Consider the following 14,508-nt stretch of genomic DNA (forward strand, 5'->3'; position numbering starts at 1 on the left):
GGCATATACCAAATGCCATTTCTCCTAAGGAGGTGTGGAACAATTTGGTCTCACTAGATGTGACCAATAATAAAAGGTGTGGCTGAAGACAAAGATCAAAACTAGGAAGAAGATGACCCAATGAGTGAATGATTATGTATAGAAGATGAAGGACATAGGTGAATGATTATATTGAAGATGAAGGACATAGGTGAATCCCTTGCACACTGATTGGTGTTACGATTGATCATGATGACAAGGTAGAAGCACATACAAGCAGTTCAATCTTAACCTCTATTCATACATTCAAAAAAACATTCCAAGTTTTACGGATCTTGTGTCATTGGTAAGTGTGGAAGAGAAAAACATTAGGGAAGATTCATCTTCACAAAATGCAGGTAATTGTGAATAGGTCTTCTACATCAAAGAAAGAAGTAGAGGATGTGGTGCAGGTCAAGGAGGTGACGATGGTTGACAATCAAAGGAAGAATACAAGCATAATAATGGCAGGGGATGTTGGACATGTGGTAGTAGTCTGTTGGAATTAGGGTTGCAGGAAAGCACACACAGCTTGGAGAAGATGAAGGAAGCTCAATCCACACACTAGAGAGCGTATTACTTAGTGTGAAATGGAAAGATAAGATAGCTCTAGAGTGATGGGCGTATATACAGTGCACGGGAGGAAAAACCTCCTAGTGAGGGAAAAAATGCCTCGGCGATCCTAAGTGTGTTCACACACATCACAAGTCCCCCCTAGGAGTGATGCAGTAAATGAGAGCTGGCACATATAGGGAAGTTCCATGCCTTGAGGACATGATCAGTCCACAAAGGAGAGTAAGCTCAAAGCTTTGCGTAAATCTTTGAACTTCTCACAAGCCAATGCCTTTGTGAAAAGATATACACAGTTGTCCTGTGTTGGCATGTAAGCCACGCTGATCTCTCCTACTGAGAGCCTCTCCATGACATAGTGGTAATGCACCTCAATGTGCTTTGTGCAAGCATGAAAAACTGGGTTCCTCGCAACTGTCAATGTACTCTGACTATCAGTGTAGATAGTGTTGGCAACACCCAATCAACCATAAGGTGTCTAAGCCATACACACTCAATCGTAGTTGTGAAGATTGCATGTACTCAGCCTCACAAATGGAAGTGGCCACAATAGGTTTCTTCTTGCTCAACCATGATATGCGTGAGCTGTTGAGCATGAAATCAAAACCACTCGTGGACACTCCGTGTCAAAACAACCAGACCAGTCTGATTTTGAAAAGGCATGTAAATTTGGCAGAAATGATCCCCCCTTGGGAGCAAAAAATCCTCTTGACAGCCTATCAATGCTTAGACCTTGGGCTATGCATGAATCTATTGACCTGTGAGACTACAAACTAAATATCCATCCTCGTGTTGCATACATAAACAAGGCAACCAACAACAGTTTGGTAAAGAGTGACATTGGCAGGATCACCAACATCATGAAGACTCAATTTCAAACATGTTTCCATGGGAGTGGCAATAGGTTTGCAATCCTCAAGTCCAAACTTGCATAGCAATGTCTCTATGTAACTTGTCTAACACAAGGCAATACCACCATCACACTGCTTAAACTGTATGCCCAAGTAATGATGCAAAAGTCCCAAATATTGCATCTGAAAGTAGCATTCAATATGTCTCTCATTCAGTCCAAGTCATCCACATAAGGAACGATGATGAGAAATACATCACCCTCACGTTTTACATACAAAGTTCTTTCTATTGGATTGTTCCAAAAGCCTCGTACCAAATGAGTGTCAACCCAAGCACGAGGAGATTGCTTCAACCTATACAAAGATATTTTATATTTGCACACTTTATCCTCTTGTTCTTTCTTGACAAAACCGCGAGGCATTATTAGTAATTTGAAAAGGATAATTATAAAAATGAAATAGAATGAAATAACGTTTAAAAACTTTCCAATACTTCTAATAAAGGTTAGTTTGAATAAATGTAGTTGTTTTTCTTAAACTTCTTACCCATGCTTACACTATGTCATGGGTTGACCTCCTATATGGTGGACATCTATGACACATGGACAAGATCTATGACACCTGTAAAATGCATTAGAACACTCATATATACCACCATCAATAAGAGCACTCATCATTTGTAGAGAAAAGGAGATAATGTATTTAATTCTACCTTTCAATTGCCTATAAATCTTTGAAAGAGGACTAGCTTTATTCTTTTATATTAGCCCTACTGTTACATAAAGTTCCTCAAATATGTCACCATTCAAGAAAGCAGTAACAATGTTTGATTGATGTACATCCCAACCAAAATGAGCTGCCAATGCAGATAGAAAATGCATAGTAGTCATACAACAAGTGAGAGCAAAAGTATCTTCATAATCTATGCCTTTTTGTTGTGCATAACCCTTTGCAACAAGTCGAGCCTTATAGTGATCAATCTCACCATTCGGCTTGCATTTCAACTTGTAAACCCACTTTGTACCAATGACATTTTTGCCAAGAGGCAAATCACATCAAGTCTAGGTGCCATTGTCTATAAGTGCATCATATTTTGATTGCATGGCAACCATCCAATTTTTTGAATTTTGTGCTTCATCAAAAGATAGAGGTTCCTCACCATCACATAAGCTAGACATAGCCAAAGCATAACAATTTGATTCAGAAGATGCATGGCGAGAACATGAACGAGTATGACTAGACAAAGGTGTGCATCCAATTTATTGTCACGCAAAGTATGCACCTGTCATTTTGGCATACCTCTAGCCTACTCATTCTCAGCCCTTTCCTCATCAAGTACATCATGTACATCTACATCAGTAAATAGGTTGATCTGTAACATTTTCATAAACCCCCATAGGCTGCACATTTGCCTCATTGGAATTTACATTCAAATTTCCACCACTGAAAAGAGGCAACAAAGTGTCATAAATGTCATGTGAGCTTACATGAGTGTCTCTAGTACATGACAGCAAGGGATGAACAACATCTTCCACAAACACAACATCCTGTGAAACCAAGATACACTTTGTTTGTGGATGATACAACCTACAACCTTTACTTTCAACACTATAACCAACAAAAATACATTTAACAGCCTTATCATCCAATTTTCTGTGCTGCATTTGTGGCACCAAAGCATACGCCAAAAACATGCATGTGTTCAATAGAAGGCTTTCTATCATGCCATGCTTCATATGGAGTCTTAATCTGCAAAGTTTTTGTAGGAAACCTGTTAATTACATAAGTGGCACACATGATGGCCTCAAGCCAAAACGAATGCGGCAAAGCTTTACTTCTCACCATACATCGTCCCATTTCCATAAGTGACCTGTTTTTCCTCTCAGCAACACCATTTTGTTGAGGTGTATACAAAACTGTACATTGGTGTTTTATCCCACGACAAGCCAGAAATGCATTAAATTCATAAGACATATACTCCCCCCCTTAATCGGAACGGAGGGTGCCCATAGTACATTTTGAGACATTTTCACCCATAGCCAAAGATGAAGCACATAAACACTTCGGACTTTTCTTTAAGCAGATACACCCATGCATGCCTAGAGTAATCATCAATGAAAGTCACAAAGAAAAGGTAATTTCCCAAGGACGGAGTTTGCATGGGCCCACAAACATCACTATGCACAAGGTGTAACGTGCATGTGGCCCTAACTGAACCATCCTTTGGAAACTTTGAATGCTACATCTTACCCAAAATACAGCCTTCACAAACATGTTTGACAGGGACAAAGAAGCAACCATATTAGATTTATGCAAACACGACAAACTGGTAAAGTTCAAATGTCGAAAATGTGAATGCCAAAAATTTGCATCTTTAACAACCTTTGAATCCACAACATCATTTGTATAATTCTATCCACACTTGTTTTACAAATTGAGCTTATACAGCCCATCGCATAAAATGCCAGATGAAACAATTTCACCAAAGCTGAGATCATGTACTGTACATCTGTCATCCACAAATTTGACTACAAGACCAAGTCTAGCAAGTGCAAATATAGACAAAAGATTCTTCTCAATCCCAAATACATAAAGTGCATCAACAAGCGTGAAATAACTGCCATTGCATCAGTTAGCACAATCTTTCCAACTCCTTGAACCGGATAAGAGATTGCTTTGTAGCACCACTGTCAAAATATGACACATGTGAATCTGCAATACCTGACATGCATGCATCATGGATAGAAGGATCATGAGTGCACTTTGCACTAAAATCCCATTCTGCATCAACATCAGCACCATAATCTCCTTTCACAAAACATTCAACAATAACTGCATTTGTAGTGGAACCAACATTTGTAGTGGGACCAGCCTCTTTCTTCTTAGCTCCTTTTTGCCTTCAGCTTAAGACACTGTTTGATCATGTGATCATTAGCTTTACAATAATGGCAACGCATCTTCTTTTTGCCCTTTTCACCATAATTTCTAGACAAATTGCTGCCAGCAGAAGCATTAGGAATAGGTGATTTACCACTCATAGAAGAACCATGAGAAAGTGGCTACATTGCTGTTACCACCTTTTCTTTGAGCAGCAATAAAGGCTTGTTCAACTGCACGCTGTCTAGTCCTATTTTTTTGGAAAGCGACTCTGGCAACAACAATGTGCATAATACATCAAACTCGGCAACTTTTGGATTTCCTTGGTTCATAAGTCTCCAAGTACTAGCAAAAATCTGGTAAGAATCTGACAAAGCATCAACCACAATCTGCACAAGTGAACTATCAGAAATGACTTCCCCTACAAAAAATAAGTTGCTCATTGATATCCTTGACACCAGTAAGGAAAGTGTCCATATCATCTTCCTCATGCCTAATCTTTGACTCTAGCTCTTTACGCAGCAATGCAGTTTTTGCCTCATTGCGACTTGCAGAAAGTCTCATAAAACTCGAGACCCAAAGAGGATCACACCATTGGTAAACTTCATCTGCTTAGAAATGAAAGACTACGAACAAATGTGAGGAGTAATAGTGCGCGCCATAGACAATGCAATCAATGCATGAGCTTGTGCATCTTTTACATCCCAACAAGCTTGCTCAACCGTAGGCAAAACGGCTCTAGCAGGAGAAACCCTGCCACCAAAACCTACAACATCCTCAACATCACCTACATCCTCAGAACCAAGACGTACATCAATGCCCTGCACAATATTCTAGACACCCTTTGACACAAGGACATGCTGCATCATATAAGACCACATAGGGTAATTGTCCCCATCCAATCTATCCTCAGCAGCAAACATCTTGAACACATCTGTGTTGTTGTCAGCCATGGCAAATGTTGTACCTGATGTGAAAATTGTCTGAAAAGAGGAGAAACGAAGCGAGAACAACACGTGCTATATAGCAAAAGTTGTAGAAGATTGTAAGGGACCTGTTATGCAAAAAATGGCTCTGATGAAAATTATGCACAAAATGACAAAATTGCATGCGCAACACTGCCTGTAGTGGAAACGCATGCCAAAAAGATAAGATAGCCCTAGAGTGATGGACGTATATACAATGCACGGGGAAAAAACCTCCTAGTGAGGGGGAAAATGCCCTGGCGGTCCTAAGTGTGTTCACACACATCACTACCACATGTATATGGTAGCATAGTCAAGACCACATTGAACGTGACTGTCCAAAAAGAAGGCATCAAAACAACTTTGTAGGTATGGCCATGTTTTGAAGCAAAGACCAAGATTAACCCTTATGAGATGCAAAGCCTAAACCTTAAGGCTTACTATTGGCAAAGCCAAGTTGCAATGTATGTCATGGAGCCTTAGTTTGCACTTCATGATTGTAGATCATGGGCTTGATCTCGCTCTATGGGATATTCTCACATTACAAGGCTAAGCATGAGATCACTATTCAACATGATAAGCTGCAAGAGACATACCACAAATCAATGAGATTATGAAGATGGTGCATCTCATGGTCGTAGCTCTTCTATCGCACCCTTGAGCTTCCTATGGGTGTTGATTCTCCTCTTCTTCCTTTAAGAGATAGATCAAGAACCAATGAGATGATGAAGATGGTGCACCTAATGGTCGGAGCTTTTATGTTCCATGCTTGAGCTTCCTATGGACCCTTATGTGTTGATTCTGCTTTACTTCATGAAGCATATTTACTTGGTTGCCCTACGGCCTTTTTCAAACGATAAGGCCTCTCAACATGGTTGCTCGCTGCTAAATTATGTAGGTTTTCTCAACTTCAACTTGAAGATTTAGAAGCAAATTTCAAACTTTGTATATTAAACCTAGGTTTCTTTTTTAGATGATACTCAAAACAAAAATCCCTATAGGGAATGATTTGATGAGGGGTAATCTTATGAAATAGCATTGACTTTGCTGTTGAAAAAGAAACCCCACTATGTAAACTTGAGGTGTTATTAGTCACGTTAGATTTCACAAGTGAATTTTTAACCAGCTAATGTGTGCAAGGAGAAAAGTAGAGTCTTACACTTGTATACATTGCTTTAACAGAATATACATTTCAACTTTATCTTCTTTGTGGAATGACCATTACTAACCTTGACCTCTTGACCTTTCTGCCACAACAAACTTTATCTACCTTCACTACAAGCTTTGCAACTCAACGACGGGAGAGCATCTACAAAAGGAAGGACAAAACTATATGTCAATAGACTCTAGTTCGTCAACTGCATGCAAATATCCATGTATATGTGTTTTCTTGGAGCCCACAACTAAACTACGGGGTAGGCATGGCTTCCTTTCATTATAATGTCTTGGGAGACATAGTGTTGATTGCCCCCCATAGTTATGTATCACACTTTTGTATGACATGCACTATATGGTTTGTATTTTATATCATTTCCTCATTGCATGATGAAAAGTTAAAATAGTTGCATCATTTTCTTGTAGCTTGACAAAACAATAACCTCTATCTCGCACACTCGGACAAGACCCCTACTCAATTACCAGGTTAGTAGTCCACTTCAATTTTTTACATTTCGCTCTCGATTGCTGTAAAGTGCTTTAACCATTTTTTTTTCCGAATACTAGATGCTTGATGCCAACCTTCATATGCATTTGATAGATACATATGTATACATATTTTCGTTGCCATATATACATTTGTTGCCACTAGTATGTCTTGTGCCAAGTCTCAAGATGACGATCTCAAGTCATGTAAGGCTACAATTCAAGTGTTATAAAACTAGGGACGGAGTTGCAACCAAATTGAAACTAGCTCATCACCCATACCCTAGGTTGTGGTTTGAAGTAAATGATCTATGTATAAATGCACTTCTGCTTGCGGTTGTTGTTGTGATCTTCTGCATTGAGAGGACATCCTCATTAAATTGTATGTCCCTTAAGTTGTTCCTTTGTCATTAAAATTCTAACAACTTGCTCTCTTAAATTGTATTTGAGTTATTGTATGGCTTGTCAATGCCTATCTCTCTACATTACATTCCAATACATGCAAACATATTGTTTTTGACTCACAAGAGTTGGTAACACATCGATAGTAAACAGCATCACCAACCAAGCAAGACTAGTTTTGTAGCAATAGCAGATTCACAATATCAAGGATTAAGGTGCCATGGTAATGCAGAGATACTTCACGCTTCATTGTTTTTTATCCACAACTTCGTCCTTCAAGCAATACTTTGACCATTTTGCTTTTAAACGTTTGAGCTTGAGATTTCCAAGACATGATGATTAAAGGGTCTAGCTCAAGCGTGAACACTCTCCTAAAATGTAAATATAAATGGCAAGCTTTAAAATTGGCTTAGAGATGCTTAACTTGGGACTTGGGGGATTCTAAGCGCGAGAGACTTTTAAGTTGTTGCTGCAGTTCCATGGATACATACATACTCACTCAGCCTCAAAAAGCCTTATATTGTGTGCATCCAAAATCACCACAGGTAGGACTAGCTCAATAAGTGAAGTTTGAAAATGCTTAACCAGGGTTGTGATAACAATGCTAAACAATGATCATGAAACCAATGTGAAACCTACAAGCTTTGCGATAGGGATAGCTAAGAAAAAGTCGCAGAAGAGGTCATTAGTCTAAATGTTGAAGCTGGGAATCAGGTGAGAAAGAGCCCAGCACAAGCAAGACTCAAAACGAAATGCTACTCACTACTACTAGAATCACTTGGCATGATAGGCGAATAGTAGAATTAGGGCCCTTTCCAAAAGGGCTAAAAGGTTTCAATAGTCACAACATACACTGGTCACACAACTAAGACCTTCTTTTCGTTATACCAATTGTCAACGACTACAAAATCTGGCTGGCATAGGTATGTAAAAAGAACATGGCCCAAAATTAAGACATGCTTTGTGGCCATCACACCCTAGAAAGTAGCATTCAATGAGGCTTTTAATTTGAAGTTAAGGAACTTCAGCCATACCTTCACCATTGACAGCAAATTACTTCTACTCATGAAGGCAAGTGAACCACTTTAGAGAAGAAAATTGTGTACTTACAAAAACATCCGTGAAAGAACCTCTTCATTAGCCAGCTAGCCATTTTTTGATGCATGCATAGGTTGGACAAGTTTTTCTCAGAACCCTCATCCATCAAAGACAAGCTAGCAGCTACAATTGCAGATCCTTCGAAGACATGATGCAATGCAATACCATTCTATTTATCACAAAGGCACCTCTAGAGCTTTTTATGCACTCAGGACTTCATCACAACCAATGTAACAAGATTTGCTGCTCCTGTAGTTACAGGAAACAACGATTCATTTACAAAAGAAGCTCGGCCTCTGTATCTTTCATAAATCAAAAGGCAATAAAAAAGGGGGAGAGGTATTACGATTCATGGGGCCTTACTGTTCAAGAAAATATATAAAGGCCTGCACTGAAAACAAGAGGGCTCATGGCCTGCAATTAAAACACTGCCTAATTGACAAAAAGTTCGACACAAAGGAGTGTTGATGCTACCTTTCCACTAAAATTTTCATAAAGTGGTAGCGTTTCACTTTACATAAAATAAACTAAAAACACCCAAACACACAGGATTTTTCACCGATCACAAAGAGATCATTGCAAACCAGACCATTAAACAACTACAGCAAAAATGACCCATTGAAAAGTCAACACTGTATCTTCTATGGAAGATCAGATCCGGCCGCCTCATCCTTAGGCGGAGGTTATTTACACACAACAAGTCTCTTTAAGTCGAATTTACACCGTAAACTCGAATTCGTTGCTGAATGGGGGTTCTACAAGATGGGCAATCTTTACGTCCATGTTTCACATGGAGTTGATTGCATTCAATGCATATAACCTGGTGCGCACAAGGAAGAAACACAATGGACCTCTCCTCGTTCATACACATTACACATTCACGGTCACGTGGAATTTCCCTTTGCGAGTTCTGAAGGCTGACTATCTCTGCCAACAATCGTGCATTAATCTGTTTGTAGCTTTCAGCGCTGCAGTTATGTGAAATGTCTGGTCGTGAATGTGACCAAGTCAACGCTGGTTGCAATCCCAGGGATGTCTTCAAGTGAGAAATTTCAGATTGAAGCCTTCGGACTTCCTCACGATGACATTGAGATTCAGCCTCAGCTTTCCTCTGCAGGGACTCTTCTTGCCTCTTAAAAGCTACCTCTGCTTGCTCTTTGGCTCTTTTTTCAAATTCTACAAGAGCTAATGCTTCCTCCTTAGCTTTCTTCTCTTGTCTACACCTGACCTGTAGACAAAACCAACAAAAGAGCAGTCAAAAAGACACATGATGACCTGCAAAATAACCCTCCATTCCCCCTCCTGTCAACAAAAATCTGGAACTTTTGCACTTGACAATGCTTTTGGGCTCCTGATAGCTACAACAGACAAAGAAACTTACCTCTGCTTGTTGGTGCTGCTCTTTGGCCTGGGATAACCGTTGATGAACAGCTGTGAGCTGCCGTTTCTCCTCAATCAGCTCATCTTGAAGTTTCGACTTCTGCTTCTCCCAAACCTGGGCTTTCTTTACAGATTTTATCTCTTTCTTTGCAACCTCTTGACAAGTAGAGACGTACTCGGCAGCTGTCAATTTGGCAGCTTCCATCTCTGCTCGGACCTCTGCATTCTCAACTTTCAACCTGCGTGCTGCTGTATTCGCTCTATCCACTTGATTTAGGGCTTTGCGTAAAGCATTTTCCATCTCTGACAATTTTTTCATAGTGCTCTCTTCTAAGGTTTGCTTTTCTTTTTTAAGACGAGCATATTCATCTCTCTCTAACCTTAAAGCTTTTAGCTCTGAACTATCTTTCCTTAACCTTTGAGCAGCTTGCATAACCTTTTGCTGAGCCCAGTCAGACCATTCTTGCAACTGAGACTCGAGGCATTTTATGCGATCAATTAAGTGCAACAGCATTTCTGTTTTCCTATGCTCCCCATCTGCCGCATTGCGCCCTAATGTCTGATCACATAAGCATGCATGGCATGAAGTACTACTTGTAGATACCTTACAACTCACACCTTGCAAGCTACTTGAAATTTCAGAGGAAGTAGGAAGGTTTGTAGCCAAGCACAGCTCTCTCTCAAGCACTGAGGACCTATTCATGTTATCTCCAACAGCACCTGGCCTGGTATCATTCGAGAATCCAGGCAGCCCAGTTTTTGCCAGGCATGCCTGATGGTCTGCCTTCTTGCCTTCCATATCAGAAGCACAACTATCCTTGCATTTAAGCTTGATAGGACTAGAATCAGGGCAATGTTGTGCTTCTTGCTTCAGTGGAGCAGTTTCAAATGCAGCTTGGAAAGTCTGAGCGAGGCAGTGGTTCCTCAATATCTTCAACACATGTTTCTCCCTCGTGAGAACTGCACACATGTCTGCCAGATTCATATTTGCATTAAGACTACCTGTAGACGAACAAGGACAATCAGTACAAGTGTCATCACCACTTGCACATTTACAGGTATCTGATACCCGTCTTGGCTGCTCTTGTACTTCCACCTCGGCTGCTACCACTTTATGCGAGTTCAAAGTATTTAAAGCCTCAGCTTTCAACTCCTGAGCTGGACTACTGCAAGGTCTAACAGGAGGTGGATGCACATTCTTTGAAGATGTGGCAATGTTTGTTTGTCGGTTTGCGACTGCAACTTTCCCAACTGGTGAGGAAGAGAAATTTGGAGTTGAGAAGGCTGACTTAGTATCACTGGAGAGATTGTCTAAGCCACTTGGAGGTTGTTTGCATGCTCCCCCAATTGTGAGCTGCACAACAGCCGGGGAAAGATGGGGAGTCTGTTGTGGTAGAGGAACAGCACTGTTACCAACATTTTGCAAGGAGGATATTTTCGAGGTCAAAGATATGGGATGTGACACTACATCATCCTCCATAGCACAGGCAAGGAGTAAGTTCATGTCACAAACAAGCAAGCACCACATGGCCTCGCCCTTACTTAGAAAGGGACGGACCTTTCTAAGCAAGCAAATCATCTCTGCCAGCACATGCCTCTCCATGTCTTTCAGATTTGTAAAATCCAGTATCCCTTGTCTGGCTTCTCCACTTTGCAGCCAGGCCACTGAGCTATCAACAACACTGGTAAGAGCATCTTTTCCATTCCATCTGCCATTCTTCAGCACTGCATTCAAGGCATCCTTTTCACTGTGGCCTAAAAACACAATCTTTGCAACTGCATCTTTATAAAGTGCATCAAGCATGTTAATTAGGATATTCTCTAGCTTCGCCTCAGAATTTCCATCCCAATCAGGCTCTTGCAAGTCAGCAAGCTCAGCATGCTCGTTGCAGCATCCATGGTAAAAGCATGAGGCCATAACACCAGGTGTGGCAGAAGGAGATGGCATGTTGACAACATCAAGACGAGGTCTCACGTAAGACTGAGGTGTGTTGTAGCCACCAATACTGCAGCAAGATGCCCCATCTGGTATACAAGGGCTAGCTTCTGACAAGTTTAGCGAGCAAGATGAACTGGTTGTCCAGCTGCTGCAGCATTCACCATTACCATCCTCAATTCCACAATCGAGTGTTTGTGGTGCAGTTGCATGAATGTTATCTGTTCGTAACTTCCGCTTGTTACGGATGCCTTTCTCCGACACAACAGAGGAGCTGGGAATCGACGCCTCAGATGGAGGAGAGGCATTCAAAAAACCACTTCGCATGGCTGTTGATCACACGAAGACGATGCAAAACCTGGCAATCAGCTCAATAGATGACGTTGGAGACAGCAAGGACTAAGTCCAATTCAAGAGCGAGCACGCACGCAAGCAAGGAGCAGATCTCCCAGATCATGAAATGGCAAAGCGAAGGAGAGATCGCTTACCTGCAGGTACCAAAAGCATCTGGCGTCCGGACGAGCTGACGCTGCCGCGTGTGTGTGTTTGTGTGTGCGTCTCTCTCTCTCTCTCTCTCTCTCTCTCTCTCTGCGCTCGAACGGACGAGTCTGTCTGCTTTGTCGCCTAAAAGACTAAAAGTCCATTTTGATCCAAATGACGAGTAATAAGTCTAGCAACAAGAGAGAGCAGGAGTGCTATTATTGGAGAAAGGGCATATAATGAAAAAAATTAAGTGGAAAGAATACAAGAAGAAGCAAGGATGAGGATAAGGGTAAAGCGGGAAATTTATGCAGTCATTGATGATGATGGGATGTCTTAGTTGCCTCCTCATTACGGTCTGCATGCTTCTTCATGAGCAAATATTGCTCATTTACCCAAGATTAGAAGGTGGACTCATGTGCATTCTTTCTATGCCTCATTGAGAGTGCTTCTCTACTTATGATGGTAGTAGACATGGATGCATACACTTAGGTGATGACTTTCCTGTGGCACAATTAGTGTGGGCTAGTCAAATTTAAGGCTTGCCAATGATTCTTCATTCATTCTTAGTACAATGAGACGTGCCTAATCTCACCAAGAGTTGATTTCCATTGGCTATTGAGATGAATATGGCTTTCACATATGCTTTTGCAATTGATCTGGAAAATTCAGAAAGGATCATTGGTCCAAGGTAGAGGAGGTAAGTGTGGATTCTTTATTATTATAAGTATCGGCCCTAATTATTGGCTTTATCAAAGAAGACCATGATGTTTACAAGAGGAAAAGGCCACCTTACTGGTATGATAATGTGTCATGATTGTATTTATCTTTGTTGTAAGCTTTCATAATACAAAAATCCCTATTGGAGGTAGGGGGGTGTCTATCATTTTGACCCTCAATACTATGTCGTCTCTCTTATTCTCTCCCTTCTAAGTTTCTAATTAAGATTATGTGATTTATGTTATGAATCTCTTATTTTGATTATGTTCAAGCTATGGTGGTAGGCTATTTCTCCTAATTTTATTCCCCTATAGGGTCCACAATTAAGACTATAGCTATGGGGATGTTTAAGCGTCTACAATGTACGGGTTACTAGATCTTATTGGCTTGTTGACCATGTAGGTCGCGCACTTGCCGCCCATCACTAACTTATGATCGTTAACCTTTAATTGTATAGATATACAATGTATGAGCCACACACAGAATTCTCTCTCTCTCTCTCTCTCTCTCTCTCTCTCTCTCTCTCACGTATCTGACTCCACCCTTTCGCTTCCCTTCATTCTAGTATATCAGAGCAATTGGTTACTGAACGAGAGAGTTTCCTCGTCGTGAGTGATGCGTGCACTACTTGGAGTTGTTTTGCAGCCGTTCTTGAGTGTTTACGGAGGAGAGTATTTAGCCAAAGCGATGTTTTTTGAATTGGTGTATGCTTACAATAGGATTTGGAGTGCATTGGCCTATGCTTACAATAAGATTTAGAGCAAAAAAAATGCAGCCATGTATGGGATTGTGGAGCTGAGGTCTTCAACTTGTGTTTAGCGCATTTGAGAGATGATTTTGTTGAGTTTGGGGCCATTTTGCTATGATTATTCAACCCACAGTGTGGCAAACAAGTTTTTGCAGGTGCACTTTTTGGCCTGAAAAATGCATTTTTAGCGCATTTGGGAGATGATTTTGCTGAGATTTGGGGCCATTTTGCTATGATTATTCAATCCACAGTGTGGCAAATTAGCAAAAAAAAGTTTTTGTAGGTGCATTTTTCGGCCTAAAAAATGCATTTTGGGCCATAATTTCCTCATTAGGACTTAGATCTATGCAACCCATGAGCCATTTCAGGGATTTTGGCACGGTTGAGATGCAACGGTAATGTCCATTTGACCTAATTTTGATCACATTTATTGCAACAATGTGCATGGCATCAATATTCCCACACACTAAACCTAGGTTTTGTGAACACAGATTGAGACACAACACAGGTGTTTTGAGCATTGGCTCAATGTATCCTTATGTGGGTTATATGTGCTCTATGTGAGTGTAGTGTGGTTGATGTCTATGACCCAACATGTTACAGGTACAGGTGCTACTTGCCCACTTGCAGGTAGTTGGATACAGGTACAATTGTTGGAGAGCATTTTCCTTGACAACTATCAGTGATATGCCATCGGTGTTTGACACTTTGGTTAGCTCTATCATTGAGGGAAGGTAGGAGGTGTTGACCAGCTTATGATCCACTCTTGGATTGCATTTTTGGTGAGAGTTACAGTTATTGGTTGCACTGTGACTGGCGCTT

At 40.8% G+C, this 14,508-nt stretch overlaps 1 protein-coding gene across 2 annotated transcripts; it reads right to left on the reverse strand.

Annotated features, from left to right (window-relative positions):
* Nucleotides 1-8,995: 8,995 nt before the first annotated feature.
* LOC147432058 (MND1-interacting protein 1-like) lies at nt 8,996-12,382 on the reverse strand. 2 transcript variants are annotated; one of them, XM_086491871.1, is made up of 3 exons: nt 12,227-12,382; nt 9,804-12,096; nt 8,996-9,650 (listed from the first exon to the last, which is right to left on the reverse strand). In XM_086491871.1, exons 2-3 carry the CDS (start codon nt 12,063-12,065, stop codon nt 9,129-9,131), a joined length of 2,784 nt encoding a protein of 927 aa, XP_086347997.1. In that variant the 5' UTR covers nt 12,066-12,096; nt 12,227-12,382; the 3' UTR covers nt 8,996-9,128. The 2 variants fall into 2 exon arrangements, with proteins under 2 accessions (XP_086347997.1, XP_086347996.1); XM_086491870.1 differs by having other exon boundaries at nt 9,804-12,067; nt 12,227-12,380.
* Between the last annotated feature and the right edge of the window lie 2,126 nt (nt 12,383-14,508).

This window comes from Adiantum capillus-veneris, chromosome 20 (genome assembly GCF_014529385.1).
Source record: "Adiantum capillus-veneris isolate H3 chromosome 20, ASM1452938v2, whole genome shotgun sequence".
NCBI lineage: Eukaryota > Viridiplantae > Streptophyta > Polypodiopsida > Polypodiales > Pteridaceae > Adiantum > Adiantum capillus-veneris.

Coding starts and splice junctions, on each gene's coding strand:
- LOC147432058 (XM_086491870.1), bottom strand. Junction 9,651..9,803: donor AGCAGCACCAACAAGCAGAG/GTAAGTTTCTTT, acceptor TTTTGTCTACAG/GTCAGGTGTAGACAAGAGAA.